The sequence below is a fragment of the Neoarius graeffei genome, chromosome 21 (genome assembly GCF_027579695.1).
Source record: "Neoarius graeffei isolate fNeoGra1 chromosome 21, fNeoGra1.pri, whole genome shotgun sequence".
NCBI lineage: Eukaryota > Metazoa > Chordata > Actinopteri > Siluriformes > Ariidae > Neoarius > Neoarius graeffei.
In genome coordinates this window covers 32050835-32073946 of record NC_083589.1, presented here as the reverse complement: position 1 = coordinate 32073946, position 23112 = coordinate 32050835, and the positions used below count along the sequence as shown (strand labels likewise).

At 39.5% G+C, this 23112-nt stretch overlaps 1 protein-coding gene across 2 annotated transcripts in view; it reads right to left on the bottom strand.

Annotated features, from left to right (window-relative positions):
- Positions 1–9113: 9113 nt before the first annotated feature.
- Positions 9114–23112, bottom strand: part of gata3 (GATA binding protein 3) — a 19251-nt gene continuing 5252 nt past the window's right edge. The window contains exons 2-6 of one of the 2 annotated variants that reach the window (XM_060902984.1): positions 21420–21804; positions 19058–19624; positions 15928–16073; positions 12846–12971; positions 9114–10309 (exon numbers count right to left, since the gene is read on the bottom strand). In XM_060902984.1, coding sequence (XP_060758967.1) covers positions 10019–10309; positions 12846–12971; positions 15928–16073; positions 19058–19624; positions 21420–21648 — 1359 coding nt within the window. In that variant the 5' untranslated portion in view covers positions 21649–21804 and the 3' untranslated portion in view covers positions 9114–10018. Of the gene's footprint in view, positions 10310–12845; positions 12972–15927; positions 16074–19057; positions 19625–21419; positions 22219–23112 lie in introns of those variants that run through there. The other variant, XM_060902985.1, reaches the window with a different exon arrangement.

Sequence of the window (23112 nt, the reverse complement as noted above, 5' to 3'; positions counted from 1 at the left end):
GGCAATTCTGGAGGAAAACCTGTTTGAGTCGGCGAGAAGTTTGAGACTGGGATGAAGGTTCATGTTCCAGCAGGACAATGACCTTAAACGTACTGCTAAAGCTATACTGGAGTGGTTTAAAAGGACACCTTTAAATGTCTTGGAATTACTTGGTCAAAGCCCAGACTTCAATCCAATTGAGAATCTGCGGCATAACTTGAAGATTGCTGTACACCAATGCAACCCATCTAACTTGAAGGAGTTGGAGCAGTTTTGCCTTGAGGAATGGGCAACAATCCCAGTGCCTAGATGTGCTAAGCAAATAGAGACATACCCCAAGAGACTTGCAGCTGTAATTGCAGCAAAAGGTGGCCCTACAAAGTATTGCCTTTTTTTGGAAGGGGGGGAATACCTATGCACACTTCAGATTTCTGTTTTGGGGTTTTTTTTTCATCTTAATTATTGCTTGTGTCACATTCACAAAACCAGTGTGCACCTTTAAAGTTGTAGGCATGTTGTATAAATCAAATGGTGCTAACCCTCCAAAATCCATTTTAATTCCAGCTTGTAATGTGGCAAAACAAGACAAACACCAAGGGGGATGAATACTTTTGCAAGGCACTGCATATCCTCAACAACACAAATATTATTCAAATACTACATTTCATCATTTGTTTCTTCATTTTATTTCTTTCTTTATTTGTTTATATACAGTGCAGTTCAGAAGTCTGAGTGCACTCATGAAAATACTTCTATTTTGCTTTCTTTTCAAATTCAGTACAACAATTTTAATTCCAAATTATATTACTGACAACAACTTGAATGAAAAGTTGAATCTTTTAAATATTTACATGAATTCCAGTGTCTCTTTGGTATTTGGTATTTGGTAGCCTGCATCCCTTTTTACTTTAATGCCAGTGTGCACTCGAGCTGGCATGGACTCCGCAAGTTTGTGTAAAACCTTCTGATCCATTTTAAATCAAATCCATCACAGTTTCGTCTGAACACATGCTTCAATAGAAGAGAATAGGCATGAGGAAAATCTGACCTTTTGAACAAAGCGGTTAGCATGAGCAATTTCACAAATTTGCTTACATTTAAATAGAGATCTAGAAATAGTGCAGAATCCTGAATATTAAGTATTCACTGTATTGAACATTTACTTTCTTTGTTTTAAATATTTTAAAATCCTAATACCTCCTGTTTATTTCCTATTCTAAATGAAAAAAACAAACATATTTTAATGTGGTCTCAGACTTTGGGGCTCCAATGTGTATACTGTATATCCCATATCCCAGTTATTAAAATAAAATAAATGATGCCATCCCATGCTTGATGAATTCCTGCTTTTGACCCAGGATAGGCTCTGGATCAACCACAACCCTGATCAGGATAAGATGCTTACTGAATGGATGGACGGATGACTGAATAAAACCCAAAAATCATTATCCACTTAATTTCAATGCAAATGTTGGATATAAATCCAGCCAGTATAAGACTACAGAGGAAACCCACAAAGATCACACATCTAATATTAATTTTCCAGCTCATGATGTGTCCACACCTGAAATGAAGTGGTTTAATATGCTAAAAAGTTGTTTTATCGATTAAACGATTCATATCCTTTCTATAATGGAAACCCATTTTAAATTGGGACGTAAATATATGACCATTGCATAACAATAACACCCTTTCCTGAATGGAATGAGGATACAAACCCCATGTCACAAATACTTTCCAGGTCATTTAGCACAGTCAGGAATCTTCCTTATTTGACTTGATTGTTTAAACTGACTTCCCCTTCAAACTTCCACTTGCAGTCCATTTACAAGACTGAACAAACTTCCCTTTTGAGAACGGCAGTGTTTTTAATGTTCTTGGGTATACATTTTCCAGGAGGCCTTTCTGTGCTATCATCTGTGGGTATAACATCATCAGATACAAATAAGGCAACATCTCTGTTCCTAAAGAATCTTTTTTGAATGGGGTGTGGTCACTACCTCATGGTAATATGCACACTATTTCACTGAAAGACATCCAAGAATGGATGACTATGAGTATAACATTAGTAAGGTTTCACCATTTAAAGGTGCAATTCTTCTTTTCTTTCAAATAAAACACATTTCAATACAATGCTATATACAAACAAACAGTTGTTGTTGGTGGTGGTGGTGTTTTTAATAAATAATAAATCAATTTAGGAACAGCAAAAGGTATAAAGGCACCTACATTTTTACCCAATCAAGAAATCCAAATTCTGTGAATATACAAATTAGAAATCACACTCCATAATAAACCATTTACATTTATGTCATTTGGCACGCACCCTTATCCAGAGCCTCTTACAGAAGTGTAAGTCAATTGAAATAAAAGCCAGTGTAATAACAGGATACATTTGCATCTTAGAACATTATTGGCATTTTATGATGGATTATTACACAGATTTGTTGAATACTCAATTCTGATTGGTCAACTGTGGCATTCTGTTATCTCTGTATAACTGAATGATGCCATATACACTCACCAGCCACTTTATTAGGAACACCATCCACCTGCTGTTTTATACCGTTATCTAATCAGCCAATCCCTTAACGGTAGCACAATGCATCAAATTGTGCAGATACAAATCAAGAGCTTCAGTTAATGTTCACTTCAAACATCAGAATGGGATCTCAAAGTGTGACTTTCACTGTGGCATGGGTGTTGGTTTGAGCCAGATAGACTGGTTTGAGTTTTTAAGAAACTGCTGATCTCCTGGGGATTTCACACACAACAGTCTCTAGAGTTTACACAGACAGGATGGTGCAAAAAAAAAAAAAAACATTGAGTGAGCAGTGACAGTTCTGTGGGTGGAAATAAATGCCTTGTTGATAAGAGAGTTCAGAGGAAAATGGCCAGATTGGTTCGAGCTGCCAGGAAGGATATAGTAACTCATAGCAACTCTTTACAACCGTGGTGAGCAGAAAAGCATCTCAGCATGCAACAGCAGAACAACACATTGGGTTCCGCTCCTGCAGCCAAGAACAGGGATCACAGAATCAACAAAAAGTTCCTATTAAAGTGGCCAGTGAGTGTATAGTACCAGTCAAAGGTTTGGACACACCTCCTAATTCAATAGTTTTTCTTTAATTTTTATTAATTAAAAGACACTTCATGTCTTAAAGTGGTAATGGATGTCATTTCTCTTTACTTAGTAAAGCGGTTCTTGACATAATATAGTTGTGTAACAGGGCTGTTTACTGTATTTTTATTATTTACTGTTTACTGTTTGATCTCAAACACATTAAGGCAGCAAGAAATTGCATGAATTAACTTTTGACAAGACACACCTGTTAACTGAAAAGCATTCCAAGTAACTACCTCATGAAGCTGGTTAAGATAATGCCAAAAGTGCCGTCAAGATAAACATTGACATTGTTTTTTTAACACTTTTGTGTTTACTACATAATCCCGTATATGTTCCAGATGTTATTTCATAGTTTTGATGTCTTCAGAATTGTTCTACAATGTAGAAAATAGTCGTAATACAGAAAAACCTATGAATGAGTAGATGTGTTGAAACTTTTGAATGGTTCTGTATAACAGACTGTCGTTATGGGCCATGTCATTAGTGCAAGCAAGTAAATCATTTTTAAATCAATATTTTGGGTCAGAGCATTGCATTCTTTCGTAAGTATTCATGCAATAAGTGGGATAATGTACAGTGAGCTAGTCATTATTGCGAAATAATCGTCCTGCATCACCCTATCGGGGTTTATTTCGCAATAATGACCAGCTTGCTTATACATTATGCCTCATGTAACTTTCACTTTTCATCTGTTCAGTATTAGCAGACTTTAAAATAAGATTCTCAGCTTCAACTGTTTCTTAAAATGTGACAAAAACCACTGCAGCGTTCACCCAGGCACCACTCTTGAGACATAATTGTAAAAAATAATTAATAAATAAATAAATAAATAAATAAATAAAAATTTAATGTGATTTTAACTGATCAAATCCCAGTGAAAGGAAGCCTTTATTTGTCACATGTACACTTAAGCACAGACTTAAGCACACAGTGAAATTTCTCCTCTGCATTTAACCCATCTGAAGCAGTGAACACACACATGCACACACAAGTGAGCAATGAGCACACACGCATACCCAGAGCAGTGGGCAGCTATGCTACAGCACCCGGGGACCAGTTGGGGGTTAGGTGTCTTGCTCAAGGGCGCTTCAGCCCAACCTCAGGCCATGGTTGCCCCATGTTAACCTAACCACATGTCTTTGAACTGTGAGGGAAACCGGAGCACCCAGAGGAAACCCACACAGACACGGGGAGAACATGAAAACTCCACACAGAGAGGCCCCTGTCAGCCACTGGACTCGAAAAAAGCACCATGTGAAAAGTGTATCTTCAAACAGGAGATTGAAGACGATTTGGCCTGACAAGTTTGGTATATAAACATGTTCCTTGTGTTTATTTGGCTTTGCTACAAAATGATTTGTATTCATAATACATACACAGCATATGCTTTCGAGATGTTCTTGTGTATACTTGTGTGTATATACTACATGGGCGATTGCTCTAAGACAACGAGGGAGGCTCAGCCTCCTCTAAAAATGACGAACATCGTGTAGGATGAATTGCGCTAGGCTTATGTTATAGCCGACCTTATAACATTGCTATTTCAGATCCAGAATCAGAATCATAGAAATATATGTGCTCAACCCAACTACAGTGCGAAATCATTCCGTTATAACTTTCCCCAGTTCGCCTAATGTGCACGTGAGTTTTTCCCCCTCGTGACAGCGCGATGCAGCCCAGCCTCAGTGCACTTCAATGGCATTTGGGAGCTCTGCGCTTTTCAATCTCAAAATGCAAGACGATTATTGGACAAATACTGCGAAAACGCCCGCCCACGGACTCCCACAGACTCCCAGCCTCAGTGCACTTCAATGGCATTTGGGAGCTATGCGCTTTTCAATCTCAAAATGCAAGACGGTTATTGGACAAATACTGAAAAAATGCCCGCCCACGGAGTCCGAGCCTCACAGTGGGAGGGACATGGCAGTTTCCGCGAGGAGACTGGTGATTGGTGAAAGCGGCCGGATATTTTCTTTGATTGACAGCTCATTTCAAATATAGATAGGCAGCGGTGAATCTCAGTTCAGTCCCATGCGGATTCGCAAGTGCTGTGGTGTATTGTAAGAGATCAGCTTACATTTCGATTTCATTCATTACATACGGTTTCTACCAGCTTTTTTAGTTTGTATATATTTTCATTGTAAATAAAGTTTAAATATAGTGTTGTCAAGTTTGCTATCTTAGCTCCAGAAATTTCGTTTATTTGAGTGACTGAACTTGAACTTGAGGGGGCTAGTCAGCTAGCAAGAAAGCTGCGCACGGATGCCAAGCATTGCTGATTTAATTTTGGCGAAGCCATTTGCCAGTCTTCCTTTCAAGGAAAAAATTAAAATTAAAGAGCAGGGTAGACCAATGTCTCAAATTGACTTGGTGAAAAAGGTAGGGAATAATACTCGCTCCTTTCAGCTCTCCTGGTACGAGAAAGTTAATTGGCTAACAGCAAGTGACCCACATCAACAACAGTAAATAGGCTACTTTAGTAATATGTCATGGATGGACCAAAAATATAGAATCTATTTAAAATGTTTATGCTGAGTATATTATATTGGAATATATATTTTTCTGGATATGAATTAAACACAGTTACAATTTGGAAAACATTTTTAAACAAAAACACAGCCGAGAACATTTCACACTACAGACCTGGGTTAAAAGTGAAGGGTTATCAAAATTGTCAATAAAACATTTCTCAGTCAAAATAAGTAAAATATAGGGAAAGTGTCATTGAATGAAATGTGTGGCACCCAGCTCTATGTTTGGCTCCCCAAGGTCAGTGCTTGTGCCTATTCCAGAACACTCTGCTGTTACTGCTGAGGTTCCTGACAAAGAGCTGCTTTCAATAATGATCAATTTTTAAACAACATGCCACAATTTTAAAATATAAAATGTTAAAATATACCCCCCCCCCCCCCCCCCCCAACACCACCATCATGTATATTGGACAGTAGGCTAATGGGCCAAAAGAACCTGTTATTTCACAGTTTGTGACCCTGCCAACAATCAGCCAGATCAGAGGCAAGAGTATGGGCAAAATTGATGTGTTTTTTCTTTTTTCTTTTAAAATCTGGAAATATTGTAACCGACCAGCCTCCCCTGTTTGAAAGACTACCAGCCGCCACTGATATACTATATTTACACTGTCTATAGAGTAATCATTGTTCTGTGTAGGTTTATGTAACTATGCTTTCAGTAGTATTTGTACATATATATGTTGTAGATGGGATGTTTCAAAAGATATACAGTGTGTGTGTGTGTACATGTATGCTTGAGTGAGAAAAAAACAAGCAGCAGAAGCTGATAAGACTCTTATTTCTGACACTGAGATGTTGCAACACAGGCACATTTGTATACGATTGCACAGGCTTCGAAACATTCGTGTTACTGATTATACTGTATTTGTGTGAGAAAAGTGTCTTTAAAGCTTTGTATGAGCTTACTGAGTTTAAAAACAATCAACATGGATGACATTAGTAATCTTAATGTGTAATAATTTCGAGTACGGCTAGTAGCATGTATAGGAGCAGTGCTACTTCAGTGGTTAAGGTTCCACATTAGTGCCTGGAAGGTTCAAATCCCACGACTGACACTTTCTGAGAGTTCATAAAGTGCTCAGCTCTTAACCTAGATTATGTTCTGTACAGCTCCACTCACAAAAACACACCTCCTGCCACTGATTTCATGAGTACAATGGACTGACAAACAATGTGTTCTCTAAAAGTTCACCAGAGTGCAACACTGAACCAATCCGTGACATGGCATCCGTGTCTGAACAATCATATGTTTAATATTTTGAACACGTTTTCTGACAGATAGCAGCCCTCATGAATCTTTTGATTTTGATTAACACATCCGCTAAATGTGTAAAGGTAACCTTGCTAATCATTTATAGACCTGGAGCATGCAGGTTGTCCACGAATCCTTATTTTAAAGATGATGCTTTTGCCCAGAGAGCTGCGTTAATCCAGTAATACAGTATGTTGTTTGGTTTGACGGCAAAGAAGGAAGAAGCTTGAACTTAACCCCTTCAATGCCCTTGGACGAGTCACGTATGTCATTAAATATTTTACCGCTGTGCCTCATGACGTACGCTACTCGTCATAAACACCTCCTTTTATGTACCTTACATGGCACATTACTTTTACTTCACAGTGGCACATACGAATTACTGTACAGTCAATGCCTAAAACATTCTTCTGTCATAAGGCGCAGCGGTAAAAGATTTCATGACGTATGTGACTCATCCAAGGGCATTGAAAGGGTTAATAAAAATACTGAATTGTTGTCCTTTTACAAGCATCCCACAAAATATAAAGTTCAGTGTGTCGTGTGTATAAAATTGGTCCTGTGGGTTAATTCAGAAAGAGTAAGAGAAGAGGAAGCCAAGTTCAGTGATCTTTCTACACCTCTGCTTCTGCATCAGTTTTGCCATGAACCTTTTTTGGGCCGTTCTTGTTGTTGGGGGTTTTGTGTGTGTTTAAAGGCAGTTAGCCACGCTGTGGTCTGGATTCAGTTCCCTTTTTCTCCCAGCACTGAGTGACTCTCAACAAGCTGCCATGCAAATACATCAAACCACGACTTTGTCCCCAAAGCAGTGCGACTGACGCACAGTACTCACCTGACTACTTCAGAAGTCCCACTACTTACATTTTACACTCAGCTTCCTTTATGCTTTTACTTGCATCAGCCACTGTGTATCCTTCCTTCTAGGACACTTACAGTATTATATTGGCATGCGGAATATAAGTTACTGTGTACTGAATAAACAGCATTACTTGGGTTCGTTGTGTGGTTACATGAGCCGCGCTCCCATATAGCGAGTGTTTGCTAATCAAACCCGAGGCCCCTGAGGCAGGCTTGTTCTTACGACCCATAAAAGTTAGTGGACTGAAGACTATGGCTGTCTACAATGGAACAGCATGCACTGACCTCATGACCTCCCAATGATCCACTGATCAAAGTCAGCACAGGAAAAAGGTTTCCTCATTGTGTACGACCCATTTAAAGTCAGCTTTAAACCGCATTAACTGCTCTGTGGCCATATTGATATTAATGGACATTCTTTCAGGGTTACAGAATCAAACTGGTATGCAGAACGCAAGTTCCTGCATCCCGTCGCACGAAAGCTTATTATGTTTAGAAAGTTAAATCCTCCTATTGTGGCTTTATATTTGCCTCTTGTGTTCTTAATATGAGGTCAATAATTCTTGTATTCACCCTCTGATTAATGGACCTGACAAGGCTTTCTTAGAGCGCTCTTAAACGAAAACAGGCTGTTTTGAACATCACACCTCCAACAGGATGCTGAACATTTAGGATGAGTCAGGGGAAAATTAGCAACCTTAAGACATCCGCTTGAGCAATCGATCACTGAAAAACTTTTTTTTTTACGCGCGGGTAAGTTTCAATATATAGTTAGCAGACTTATTTATTGCTACATATCAGGAAGCACTGCTGCATTTTGAAGGCTAACCGTCTTGTGCGGACCTGGCCACTGCAGTACAAGTGTGTGTGTATGCTTGTGAGTGACTAAGTTATGACCACTAACAAGCCACATTTTATTTCAGGCCTTCCCATTAGCATTCGACCTTACCGGTAGACGTGTCCTACAAGTCCTCGAAAACCTTGTAACTAATATCACACCTTAGAACTAACACACACAAACACATATAGATGCTAAGAAGCAAAGAAAGACCACTTCCTCAAATGTATGTATGATGTGAACAGAGATTAAACTAGTTTATTATTTTCAAAGAGGGGAAAAAAAATTATGCAACAAAAAAAGCAAGTCTTTTTTTTTTACACTATTGATTATTAAATTTGTACAACCATTCAGTCTGCATTACATAAAGAAATAATTCTACATCTTTGTTTCTTTCGTATTTTTGGTACTCTGAATTATACATACAAATAACAAATACAGGAACTTTTTTTTTCACAATGCATATAACCTGGGCCAGAAGAAAGTCTTTAAGGTGAACAAAACAGGTGGTCGTGTGTCATAAGAATATGTGTGTGTGTGTGTGTGTGTGTGTGTGTGTGTGTGTGTGTGTGTGTGTGTGTGTGTGTGTGTGTGTGTGAACATAAACCGATTGCCCAAGACCTATTACACATCCAGAAGAGTAGCTGGCAGTCAGAGGAACAGACCTGACTACACAAGCGTTAATGCGTTACACACCGTTCCATTACACAGAAAGCCCACATTCCTTTATTCTCACTTCTTTTCTTTCTGTCTCTGTTTCCTTCTTTACAAGGAAGAGCCGCTACAATGTCTTGTCTTTCCTCCAGGTTTAAGTCGTACCCTTCTTGTCGTTAGCTGCCCGTGGACTTTTCCCCCCCCACTCCTTGTTAGTCTTTTTTCTCTCTTTTAAAAAGTCTTTTAAATGTACTGTATTTCATACAATTTGTACAAATATATGCAGAGTCTGTCTCCTCTGTGGTTTTCACAGATCAGAGTTCTTATCTCTCGTTGAGGAAAACCAAAGGAAAGGATGATGAGTTAATTGACATGGAGGGATGAATAAAAGGTTGGATGGATGGATGGTTGGATGGATGGATGGTTGGATGGATGGATGGAGAACTTTTCCGATCTTTCAACCGTTCTGCTTCACTTTAGGGGGTGTGTGCGATGAGAGAGGGAACCTGTACACGAATAATGGTGGTGACGTGATAATGTAAGCTCACTGTCAAGGCTTCAAGAATGGAGGATGAAAAAAGTCTCTTTCTCTCTCTCTCTCTCTCTCTCTTTCACACACACAAACTTTCTCTCTCATGTTGGTGAGAAGGAGTGTACAAAAGTTTTACAGGGCTCATAGCAGTCATCTGTGGGCCAGGAGAGAGCAGGTTTAGGGGTTGAGGGTCAAAGGTTGAGGAGTTGTGGTTGAGGCTGAGGTCACGGTCAGGGTTGGAGGTAGCCTAACCCATAGCGGTCACCATACTGGAGGGGTGGTGGGGGGTGAAGGGCAAGCTGGAGGAGGGGTGCATGGGAGTGGGCGTGGTCAGCATGTGGCCCGAGTGCGAGAAGGGCGGGAATGAGGTCATGTGACGCGACAAGGCGGCTGGGCTGAACGAACTGCTCTTCTCCATCAGGCTCTTGGAGAAGTCGTCCATGCTGTCCTGCGACTTTTTGCTCTTCTTGGACTTGCTGGACATCTTCCTGTTGCGGGTCTGGATGCCTTCCTTCTTCATCGTGAGTGGTCGATTGATCTGGGGTGGAGAAAGAGAAATAAGAAGGGTGGGGATTCATTAACGCTAGCTAGCGAAGAAGACATATGGTATTAAATGGTAAAGCAAATTTCAGATTTTTGAAGACACGTTTCCATTAATACCATAAAAGAAAGCATGGTTAATGGTTTGACGCACAATTCATGCTAGCAAACAACAAATCGTGTGCATCTACGTATAAATTGTAAGGTTCTGCTTGTGGTCTGCCCAGTACATCCCAATAACAAATGGTAGTTAGTAGCCAAAATATATACAGTCTGACTTACACAGCAGTGTTACAAAGTTACTTTTGCTGAACACATAGGAACTGAAATTGAGACATCAGACAACCTGCTTCATATAACACTTTACTTTTGCCAATCATCCCAATCATTTCCTACTTCACTGTTTTAACTCATTCCCATTAAATTAAGAACATCACACTTAAAATGTCGCTTGCTGCTGATGTTTGAATTGAATGTCACAAACCTACATAAGACATGAATGACTACCTTTATCACTTGATAGCCTGAACGCCAGATCAATCTGCAGCATGTGAGTAGAAACAATTTATGAAAGCATTTCAATGCAGACAATTTCCTAACGCATATGACATGTATACTGTATGTAAGTGAGAAGAGTTTATACTGTTCTTTGAGGAAAGGATTTGAATAGCAGAAAGGGAACCGTCAGTCTAAATGGTTGGGTTTTAGATTTCATAGATGACATAAAATGAATCTTTTATTTTAAAAAAAACCATAAAAGTCAAAAGGTTTCCTTTTAGTTACTGAGGTGAAGATTATGGTTAGATTAGGTATAGCATAGCATTAATTAGCTGCATTAATATGTAAGCCGATGGAAGATCCTCACACAGATAGTAAGAAAAGTGTGTGTGTGTGTGTGTGTGTGTGTGTGTGTGTGTGTGTGTGTGTGTGTGTGAGAGAGAGAGAGAGAGAGAGAGAGAGAGAGAGAGAGGTCATATCAGCACCAGGCTGGAATTAGCTGTTGATTCCTTGACACCAGGCACAGCTGATGCCAGGCTTGCCAAAGAGAGAAACCTCAGACTCTGGCTCGGTGAACGCGGGCACAGTGGCACTGCCACGACACCTCAGTCTCCTGCCAGCCAGCTTCACCATCGCAGAATTGCACTCCTTAGTCTTTATCTCTCTCTCTCTCACTCTGTTACTGTCTCTTTTGCACCCTAATTCTCTCTCTTTATCGTCCTCTTAAGCTCGGCCTCAGCCTCCTTCACCTCACTTCATCAATGTACGCACTTGGAGCAAGGCCACAAAATTTAGAACAACATTTGGACAGAACCTCCCTTTCTCTCGCTCTCTCTCTCTCAGGCTAAAGTAATGAAGCATAACCTTACAGCTAGTTACTTATACCATTGTGTATAAGCATCTTACTTGATTCTGTCTGCACAAAATCATTCAAAAGATGTTTAAGAAAGCTCTAGATTTTGTAAAGAGTGAAGGTTTTTCATATATAGCTTCGTGTGGTTGACCAAATTTAATATGAACCAAAAAAGATCGACGTGAAACAATAATGAACCAATAACTATCTGCTTGTGTGACAATATGGTCTTGCTTTTGTGGCCTTCTCTGGGCATTCAGTGCTCGCTGGGTTAGTCGTGGGGAGTCGACTCATTGCTTACTGACTGCTTTACTCACACTACAATGAACGAGCACACACACACACACATACACAAAACTGTGGTTTTTCTTCAATGTTTGTGTGAGTAGCGCAAACACCAAAGTTGGTCAGGCTGATGCTTGATATAAGTATTTCTCTGTGCTATACATCACTGACCGTCATAACAAACACATACACACTGTGGTTACCAGACATACACTAACCGCTGTGCTAACACCCCCCTCAACCCTCCCCAAAGACTCAAGGTGACCACAAGCTCAGTGTAAGACGCTTCAGTACAAAGCCAGTGTGACCCACACGCACACACACACACACACACACACACACACACACAAAACACGCACACACCAGTGCAAGGTTTCATTCTCTCATAGAGTTTCAGTGTGCCTTTGATACAGGTTAAGGTTAAGAGAAGAGAAACAGAAGGTTCAGCAAAATTTAGGATTTGTTTCAAGATCAAAATAAAACTCACTCTGGGTACTAAGTCACATCAGGTGATTATATCCAATGCAGAAATATTCATTTCTATTAGCTGACTGAAGCTTTGGCTGATAAGGGTCGTCCAAAAACAATTACGAGTGCAATAATAGGGTGTAATAAAGGCTACTGCAACAAGCTATGACCTGTCATTCCAAGAATAGAAATAAAATAATAATCATTATAGTAATAATAATAATTTCCCTCATGGTTTTATTCTACTTGATTGCAGGACTGGGAATACTGGAATTGTGTGTGTGTGTGTGTGTGTGTGTGTGTGTGTGTGTGTGTGTGTGTGTGTGTGTGTGTTGAACAATTTTTCACAAAGTCAGAAGTTTTCAAGTTGTGGACAATCATAATTTCGGAAAGAAAGATCAGATCAGAGCAGAGCAGAGCAGGCACTTACATTGTGCAGTTTAAAGTAGAGGCCGCAGGCATTGCACACCGGGTCACCGTTGGCGTTTCTCCTCCACAGCGTCGTCGTGGTCGTTTGACAGTTTGCACAGGAGGTTCCCGCTCGCCGTGCAGCAGACTGCAAGAGTCAGAGAAACAGATGGATCAGACATACTGGCCTGTGCTAACACACCTTAACACTTAGTAATCATAAAGCACCAAACATACCTGACGATATATTAACCTTCTACGCTATATTTCATAATCACTCTCACCTAATGGCTGATGGACAGGATTTTTTTTTTCTGTGATGCAGAATGACGCTGAAGGAATAATGTGGCAAAGAAACTTCTTAGAGCCGTCCGTTGGCTGAGCTAAAAATATATTCCCTCAAATGCAAATATTTATAAAAGGACATAAAAGCGTAGGCTGAAATGGCGACCATTAAGGCTGATGAAATTTTCCTCTTAAACAGGAGAAGTTAGCATTAAGAGCAGGCAAGACGAAGCTCCTGGCTCGTATTTAAAACAATCACACTGACAGTTTATTCAATTAGACCCGGCGTAAATTTCATTCCCGTCACTCTACGTTGCCCACAAATAGCTTTTCCATGAGCGACACACTCAGAGATGGATTTATATTCATGTTGCATGTTTTCTTCCTTCTCCACATTGCAGAATTTTGTTCTTTCTGTTTTTCTTTAGGCCAACTGTATACATAACTTCATCTTCATAATATGTACCATCTGTTCTTGTCGGTTGTTTCATGTTGCACAATGGAGTTTGATTTGAAAAAAAAAACATTCAATAAAAATGATCATAAATAAATAAAGTCAAATCACTGGCAGAATAAAGTGTTGTAAACATCATAAACACCTTTGAATATTTGAACAAACCCACAAAGAATGAAACAACTGGAGAACAAATAGATTGGAAAGCCTACAACTGTTCCTTGAAATGAGCAGTGAGGAAAAAAAATATGTAAAGGTAGCAGGGGAACCCTTCACTACTCTGTTGATCGTTGGTATAAAGGAATCATGGTAGTATACCCCAACATTTGCTCTTTTCATCCCCATTCTGTCTCTCTCTCTGTCATGCACACGCTCCTTCTTTCTCCCATACTCCCCCCTCACACCCCTGCCTTCTGAGGAGTCGTGGTGACTCTTGCCCCCTCCGCCTGCCTTTATGTTTAGGCTGGGGGACTTTATCAGCAGCGCTCAGATATCCGGCAGCCTTTTCCTGGGAAGTCAGCTTTTTACATTAGAGAGAGAGAGAGAGAGAGAGAGAGAGAGAGTGCTGCCAAAATAGAGCTGCCCTCTGACAGTTTCCCCTGCCTTGAATGAGGTATATCTAAATCTAGAAAGACAGTCTGCATGCAGGGCATTCACCTTTAAATGTCTTAAATATCGTCACATTTTAACGCTTGGTTCTATTTTAGCTGACATTAAGCAAGCCACGGCTATATTTTACTTCAGTAAACTATTAATTGATCTCTTCTAACCAGACTATGGTTCATTTCCTCTACAGTATGTAGGTCTATATATTCAACATTACTAGCAATTCATTCTTGGATAATTATCGGCATTGTGTGCTGAACTCTGTGTGTGTGTGTGTGTGTGTGTGTGTGTGTGTGTGTGTGTGTGTGTGTGTGTGTGTGTATATTCAAAACCCCTAGGCCTAACTTATTTCGTGTTCTTTGACGAATCCTGAAGACATCAGCATGTATTTGTCATCGTGCATGCATGTGAGAACTTTCATTCCAAGAGTTCAATTAAACATTATTCAGACTACAGAGGAGAACGACACACATGCTGGTTTAGAAACATTATATTTGAAAAATATCATGATGTTATAAGGGTTTACTTCCAGCGTACTGACCTATACTATAACACAGTGTGTAAAAAAATTGCACTTGGTTTACAGCTTGTTTATTTCAATGAGCTGAAAAAGAAAAGAAAAAAACTCTAACCAGCTTTCTAGCCACATCAATACTGATGAGTAATGATGAGTAATGACGACGTCAACTCCCCTTCCGGCTTAAATTAGGCTATAACGGTTTTGCATGTGTAAAGCACCTGCGTGATGCGTATTATGCTCTGCGTTGTGACGTCACAGAACAGCGTTCCCTGCGCTACGTCTGGGTTTTCCGTCTTTACCGGAAATGTCCGAGTTCATCGCCTGAATGGTGTGATGACTGATTGGTGCTCTGCTTGTAAAAGAAAAGCCTGAAGTCTAGTGTGTGGTGTGTTTTCTGATCAATGAAGCATGTGTAATCCTGCACAGTGTACCTGGGGTGTGTTATTAAGTGGAATATTACATTTTTATATAATATTTATTTTATATCCACTCTCAAAAAGACAGCTTGTGCTCTTTGTCTAAAAAGCGTCATGTTTGATATATTTTTGTATTAAATTGTCAGACAAGCTGTTCTAATTAGCCAAGTTTCCACCTCCATGCTTTCTATATTCTGTTATTATCAAGTCTACTGAGATTTTAAGCTAAATCACTGTGTGTGTGTGTGTGTGTGTGTGTGTGTGTGTGTGTGTGTGTGTGTGTGAAGTTTTTATAAAAGGAAAAAAAACACAGGGAAAAAATAGGCTAAGCATAATATCAGTTTACATTTAATACATAAAGAGGAGATGCAATGTATTGGATTGTTTAACTGGTAATTACTGTTAATGATTACCAGGAAAAGGTCACATGTCTGATCTACTGATGTGTCCCGAACATCGTGGTCTTGTCTGAGTGAAGTGTGAATACTCTGTGGTACAGTCCCGGGATCCGTCATGGACCCCATGGACCAACAATGGAAATAAGTGTTGTACACTTTGTGTTATCTGTGTATCTTAATGTACACTATATTTATGTATGTTGTGCATTATTTGACTAAATAAAATCAATCAATCATACACAGTGTACAGGTTTTTATAGGCCTACACTAAACACTGACATTTTAAACATCTGTTCAAAATAATAATAATAATAATAATAATAATAATAATAATAATAATAAGGTAGTTTTGTTTTGAAATTATTTTAGCTCGAATCCCAGGACTTGGGTACTTGAGATATTTGGGAATAAGAGGAAAGGCGTACCAGTCTCCGTTTGGGCTTGATAAGAGGTCGGTTCTGCCCGTTCATCTTGTGGTAAAGTCCGCACGCGTTACACAGGTAGTGGCCGGTTCCGTCCCGCCGCCACAGAGGGGTGGAAGTGGCTCCGCAGTTCACGCATTCCCGGCCCTCTGCACGCACAAAACACGCACATTTATAAACCACATGAAGCACTGACTAACGCACAAACATGTAGAAGCTCGAGATATATATATATATGTGGAAGTATATGACAAAAGAAATTGGTCAATGAAAGCAAACACGTGCAAAGATGCGAAAAGCGCCACTTGTGATATCCCACTGACAAGCAAACTAAATTCAAGCAGCATTTTAAAACAGCTCAACATATACGTTGCGTGCGTGCGTGCGTGCGTGCGTGCGTGAGAAAGAGAGACAGAGAGAGAGAGAAATGATCACTGAAATGCGCGTGACACACAACAACAACAACAATAATAATAATAATAATAATAATAATAATATCAATAATAATATCCCCAAGACTATCTTTTGACTTCATATATCGTACAAGATCTGAGTAGAGCTTTTTCAATAAGTGATGTCACGGATACATCAAAGCTAGATCATAAACCCGAGGATGATACTTTGTAAATATATTTCTATTTATTTATTCGGACGACGGATGACTAATAAATAAGGTGTGCATTATTATTATTATTATTATTATTATTATTATTATTATGGGTCATGTGTGTATTTTACTTCCTGTCAAACAATCTCCCGGTCCATCAGGCCATAACAAAATAGGGATATAATAATAATAATAATAATAATAATAATAATAATAATAATAATAAAGGCAAGATTTATGTGTAATAATAGTAATAAATGCGGTGTGTGTGCGTAATTAAAACAGTGTAAGCCCCGGTTTGAGTGACAGTCGGAGCGCGCGCGCGCCTGCTCGGTGTCACGCCGCTGCACTCGGCTGTGGTCCACACACACACACACACACACACACACACAGAAGAAAATAAATACCATGCCGAGTACTAACTCGATATATCATTTAGTACTGCAGTTTCGGTCAGAGCCACATATGTGTGGGGGGGACTCTTATAAATAAAATAATTTATTTCTTGTTTGTTGTTGTCCCCTCACTCTTTCTTATTTATTCAAAACAACTTGTTTACTTTATGTTCATCCTGTATGTTCTGTACAGTCTTATAATAATAAACCGAACAGTTAAAAATGATTAAATAAATTACTTACAAACAAATAATAAGAATAAAACCCTTCTTTTTCCCCCCTCAGTCAGTAGCCTATGTGTGGGCGTTTCTTCATGCGCTGTAATATTGTGCTGCGTAAAGTTTGTTCCGGGTTTGTGGGCTGCAACTCGACCACAGAATGAAACATTTCAGGTTTAAGGTCATGTACGCACAGGGTGAGTGATGTCAACCAACTATAAAAAGTCAGTGATTATTGACTCGACTCTAGCGGTTCTGTATATCTAAATATATTATTCCATAAAGAACAAAAAATAAAACCCTGGTCTTATAATATTCACATTTTCACTCGAGGTTATACAATATAAATCCAACCTAAACAGGTTTGGTTTGATTAGTGACGTCTTTTGCGTCTGTAATTTTGAACTTCACATTCACATATCGCGAGAACACGCGACACATCGCGAGAACACGCGACACATCGCGAGGTTTATTTTTGCTAAGCTAAAACTCGAAATAGAAAAGTTGCTTTAGCTAGCTTGGGTCCAGAAATGTTAGCTGGAAAAAAAAAAAAAAACAGCAAATGAGGAGAGTTTAATCATTTCAGATGCGTCAATATTCTATGTCTAAACCGTGAAACTTTTTTTTAATTGCTATGATGTATTAATTAATTGTAATTAGATTCATTAATTGACAAAACACACAGTACTGTCGCTAAGTGGTAGCGCGGAAGAAACACAATTCCAAACCAGAAACAGGTATATACATATCAGCTATTTATAATAAATAAAAACAATTCCTACGTTATTAGTTATTTGCGTAAATTTAGTATAAGTTTTGTTTTCGGTTAGTGTTAAAAACTATTTTGAAGTCCAAATAGTCGAGTATATTAACACATTGGGGGGGGTGCAAATTTTAAAAAATAATCAAAGCTTCGATGAGAAAAATTGGATTAGTCATAGATTTATTTATTTATTTATTTTATTTAAGCAGGATTTTGCTAGTAAAAGTGGTTGGGTTGCTGATGACTGGATGACCTTTTTCCCCACTAATTTCCCTTCGTGTTTGGACAGAGATTCATGCAGCAGCATCCGGTCTCTCCATCAGAGTTTCAGCGCTAAAATAAACAGCGCAGCAGGCTGAATGTAAGTGGATTAGCTTAAACACATAAAACACTGCGGAGACCGGGATCAGAAGAGATGCAAAAAAAAAAATGCAAACACCAGGAGGAAAAAACTGAGCAATGTTTAATTATCCCGCATGATGGACTTAATTCTGCTTTATCACTAGACAACACTAAATATCATCAAATGTATACTTTAATCATAAGGTATTAAACGTACACTGTAGAGAAAGTAAGCAAATGATAAACAAATATGTCCAAATTTACTTATTCATGGAGTTATTATTTAAATAGCCTTATTTTACCTTTAAACTACCCTGTGTTTCTCGTCACCCCCCTGAAGTTTCTCGTCATTCATAATAAAATGAGATTATATTGAGAATATCCTTCTAATATTCCAGCATTATGCTTTCCTAATAATCACTCAGTATACTCTTGATGTTAAAGTCCTATGAAAATATTTCACTGTATGCTGGTTTGCTTAATATGGATAATACAAGACCAACTTCCAATTGCAGCTTATTGCAAACCAGACTGTCGCCTTGTGGAACCAGTACAGTGAAATCCTCAGTGGTAAATTAACACACATATAAGGCCAGCTGGGCACAAATTAACACTCCAGGTTTTATTTCAACCCTGTAAGGCCCTGTTACTGGCTGAAATTTTCAGGCCCAAATCAATTGCCCTGACACCGGGAGGCTGTTTGTGAGGAAGACTGGTAGATTTATAACAAATATAAAGGCAATGGTGAAATGTTTTGCCTATGTTGTGGTTAAGTTAAATCAAAATGGGTAATAAAGCGCACGCCTACCTGAACAGGACCTTGTTTTTGGTCTCGTTTTGGAACCATAACTAGAGGAGGACCCACCTAGCAGGCTGCTGGGTGGGAAGAGCCCCGGCCCGTAATCGGACACATAGGGAGGGTAAGTTGCGATGGGGTGATGCGCGGCAGAGGAGGAGGATGCCACTGTGCCTGCTCCGATGGCCATGCCACGGCCGTGGGCCGCATCCAGCTTCATGCCCTCGGGCAGCTGGTACTTGATGCATTCTTTGTCTTCGGGCCGCAGTGAAGAACCAGAAGACTGTGTCGACACAGCTGGGTCTGGGGACACATCTTTTGGAGGAGTGGGAGGGAACGTGAAGAGGTGAGGGCTGGCATGGCCGGCCGACAGTGATGAGGAAGAAGAGGAAGAAGAAGAGGACGAGGGCGGAGGAGGGTAGACAGACAGAGGCCCTGGGGAGCTGTGGTGCAGTGGCGCTTTAGGAAAAGGGGGGCCCAGGTTCCAGGGCGAGGCCCCATGGTGTGTTCCGATCCCTTTACTGCTCTCCAACCATGGTAGAGAGCCGTGCAGCAGTGACGGGCGACACATCTGACTACCTGCAAAAGCACATTCAAACACAAAGGCCTGTTCACAAAAACGTCACTGCTTTTTTTTTGTTTTATATACTCAGTTTCAAAACATTTCGTTTCAGTTTCATGCCGTAATATAAAGTAATGTAATGTTTCAAACCACATGACAAAAAACAGGTAGTGGCATCACTAATACACTGACAGGTTTTAAAACCACATTGAAAACCACTTGAGAAATAAAACATTAGGAAATCTATATCAGCTGAATAAAAAATATTGTGTTGGTAATTTTTCAACTGCTGACAAAATCGAGTGCGAACATATTTCCCCATCACAGTGTGCGACATTTTTTTTTAATGCAAAGTATAGCACAGCTGATAATATCGCTTCAGTCTTAAACTGATCCAAAAAAGAATAACTGTAAATTAGAGCAAAATTACATAGTGCCAAAATCTGTAGTAACAAATTAAATATAGCATTTTTTTATAATAATAATAATAATAATAATGTAATTATTTTCCTGACTCATTTGAATTGAACTGTATCTTATTATTATTATTATTATTATTATTATTATTATTATTATTATTATTATTCAACACTAGGATTATGGTGTATGTTGCACTGCATTTGGAGTTCTAGTCTTGTATCAGCGCGTTACTGAAAGAAACCAATTTCGGTTGTTTTACTTGTTTAAAAAAAAATTAAACAAAATAAAAATTAAAAAAAAAAAGGAACTTAAACGATACTGCAGGGTGAAAGTGCGCTTGGGCCTAAAAGATTCACAGTTAACATGTAATGCATGTCATTATCTTTCATTATGGAGGCCGTCGATACCCAACACTCCTTCCTCCCTGAGTATCTGCCTAAAGTGCGGGGAAAATCTGAAAGTACTGAGATGTCTGAAAAGCACAAGCCTCAAAAGAGAAACAAAGTCAGGCCTTTTCCTGCATGCACACGGCTCATGAAGTCACGGCAATAAATTAACATCAATAAGTTCATTTCTCCACCCAGACTGTCTCTAATGTCGCTGACTAAACTGTGTTGGGTTATTTCTGAGGCCAAACATAAAAAAAAAAAAAAAAAACCCTGTTTAAATTCAACGACGCATTATTGCCAGGTTAGCAAATGAAGCTATCCACAGCAGACACTTATCACTTCAAGTAAGATAGATAGATAGATAGATAGATAGATAGATAGATAGATAGATAGATAGATAGATAGATAGATAGATGAACGATTAAATAAATGAATAAATAAATAAGCAAGCAAGCTGCACTTTGTAAATCCAAAACGCTTCTTCTGTATCGTGCATTATTGTTCTTACAGGAAAAGGCCGCGAATGAAGAAAACAGTCATTTTTGAGTTAATATGAGCTCAGAGCAGAACACTAGAAAGATGTGAAACCAGTGACATACCACTCGAGATAAAAACACTTCTCTGAAGTTCTGGCTTTTAGCAGATTTGTTGTCTTTTTTAAGTAAAAATGGTAATAACGTTTGTTTGGTATTTTCGGCCTAATTTACTATTATTTTTATATTTATATGACACACTATTTACTTAGTGTTTTATTTACAAGGTATAATAATAATAATAATAATAATAATAATAATAATAATAATAATGACAGTGTTGGGTTAAATTTAAATCCGCGTACATCCTTCAGTGTTGATTAAATATCTAATTAGACTTTATTCAAAGACAATAATAAAAGCTGAAACTACAGGTGACACTTTAAATACTGTACGGACTAATTTAGGAGTGTGCAGGTTAATGTGTGCGTGTGTGCTGCAGTACTGTAGAAAAGGCATCAGGTGCTCACCGTGAGGCGGCGGGTACCTCTGCACGGCCCGGTTCCCGTAGTACGGGTGGCCGCTCTGTCCGTCGATGTTGAACAGCACGTCCATTTCCTCGAGCGGATACTGCGGCTCCATGTACGAGTGGCCGAGTCCGGGGTGGTGCGGCTCCGCGTGCTGCCCGTTCAGCACCGGGTGAGGGTGATGGTGAGGGTGGTGGCCTATCCAGCGGGTCTGCTCCGCGCTCACTTCCATCGTTTCGTTTTTAGCAAACGTTCATACACACGCAGGGCGGAAATAATACGCTCAAGACGAAAGTAAAAGACAAGTAATGTTTTATGAAAGTCCCAAATTCCGTCTCTGATTAATCCAGACGTTTCTTCAGAAGTAACTTCCGAGGATCACCTGCAACTGAAGAAAAAAAAAACATACACACACACTTTTACCTTGCCGTCCGGGTTGTTCTCGTCTTTTGTTTCATTGGGTTAAAAAACAAAACAAAACAAAACAGTGTCCCTTCTTCAGTCACTATAAAGGACTGACCGCTTCAATAAATAAACTCTCGGATAATAAAATGTCACATGGGACTTACAAAAAAAAAAAAAATTGCAAAGAGCGCCCTCTGATAGCGATTTGTAATAAATAAGTCCAGTGTTGTTCGAGTCCCGCTCCAGCGGCTTTTGACGCTTTTTCCGCTCCGTGACTGCGCGCGCGGACTCAACAGGTCGCTCGGGTTGCTGTGGAGTGTCAGTGCGCGCGGACTCACCGAAACTTTTAACGCACTGATCAAAATCTGTGTTTATGCGCAGCGGTAAAACCTTCTAACCCCCCCTACTGACTGACTCCCTCCTCCTCCTCCTCCCTCCCTCCGCCAGTCCCACCTCCCTCTCCTCGCTCCCTGCCTCCCCGTCTAAACCTAGTACCGTCCCAGCGTCGGGTTTTTTTTTTTTTTTTACAGTGAAGGCATTCTTTTAGGATGGCGCCAGGCAGCTCAATGCTCGCAGACAGCTTGTGGCGCGACGCAACTTAAGGAGGGTCTCTCTCTCTCTCTCTCTCTCTCTCTCTCTCTGTGTCATCAGTAGGGGAGGGGCCACATTGCTTGGACTAATTGAATAAAGTGGGGGCCTTCAAGGGAAAGATGACCAGGAGCTTTGAGCTCTTCCTCTTTGCCCATGCACACACACACATTTAGGCACTTCATTCACACACACACACACACACACATTTGGACACTTCATTCACACACACACATTTCACTATATTTATGCATCAGTTTCATATATACATCGAGGCCTATTTAGTCACGCATTTGCTTAAAAAACATATGATGTAGTTAACTAAAATAAGTAAATAAAAAATCCCTTAGAAGTAAAAGGTTCATTTGTGAGTCATAGCAAAAAAGAAATAAAGTGTTACCTTGTTCATATGTACTTAAACAGATTATTATTATTATTGTTGTTATTGTTGTTGTTATATTCTTGTTCACTGCCTTACTTTTATTAGTATTTACAGCATTAGGTCTGTGTATAGGCAATAAAAGTATAAAAGCTGTTAAATAAATAGGGATTAATTTTGCTGTCAAAGCGTCTATTAAAGTATCCTCCTAACCTCCAGTCTTCCTGTGACCTCGTGTGTGTGTGTGTGTGTGTGAGAGAGAGAGAGAGAGAGAGAGAGCTTGTTAACAGTGGCAGCTGTTCTTTTAAAACTGCGTGACAGTGC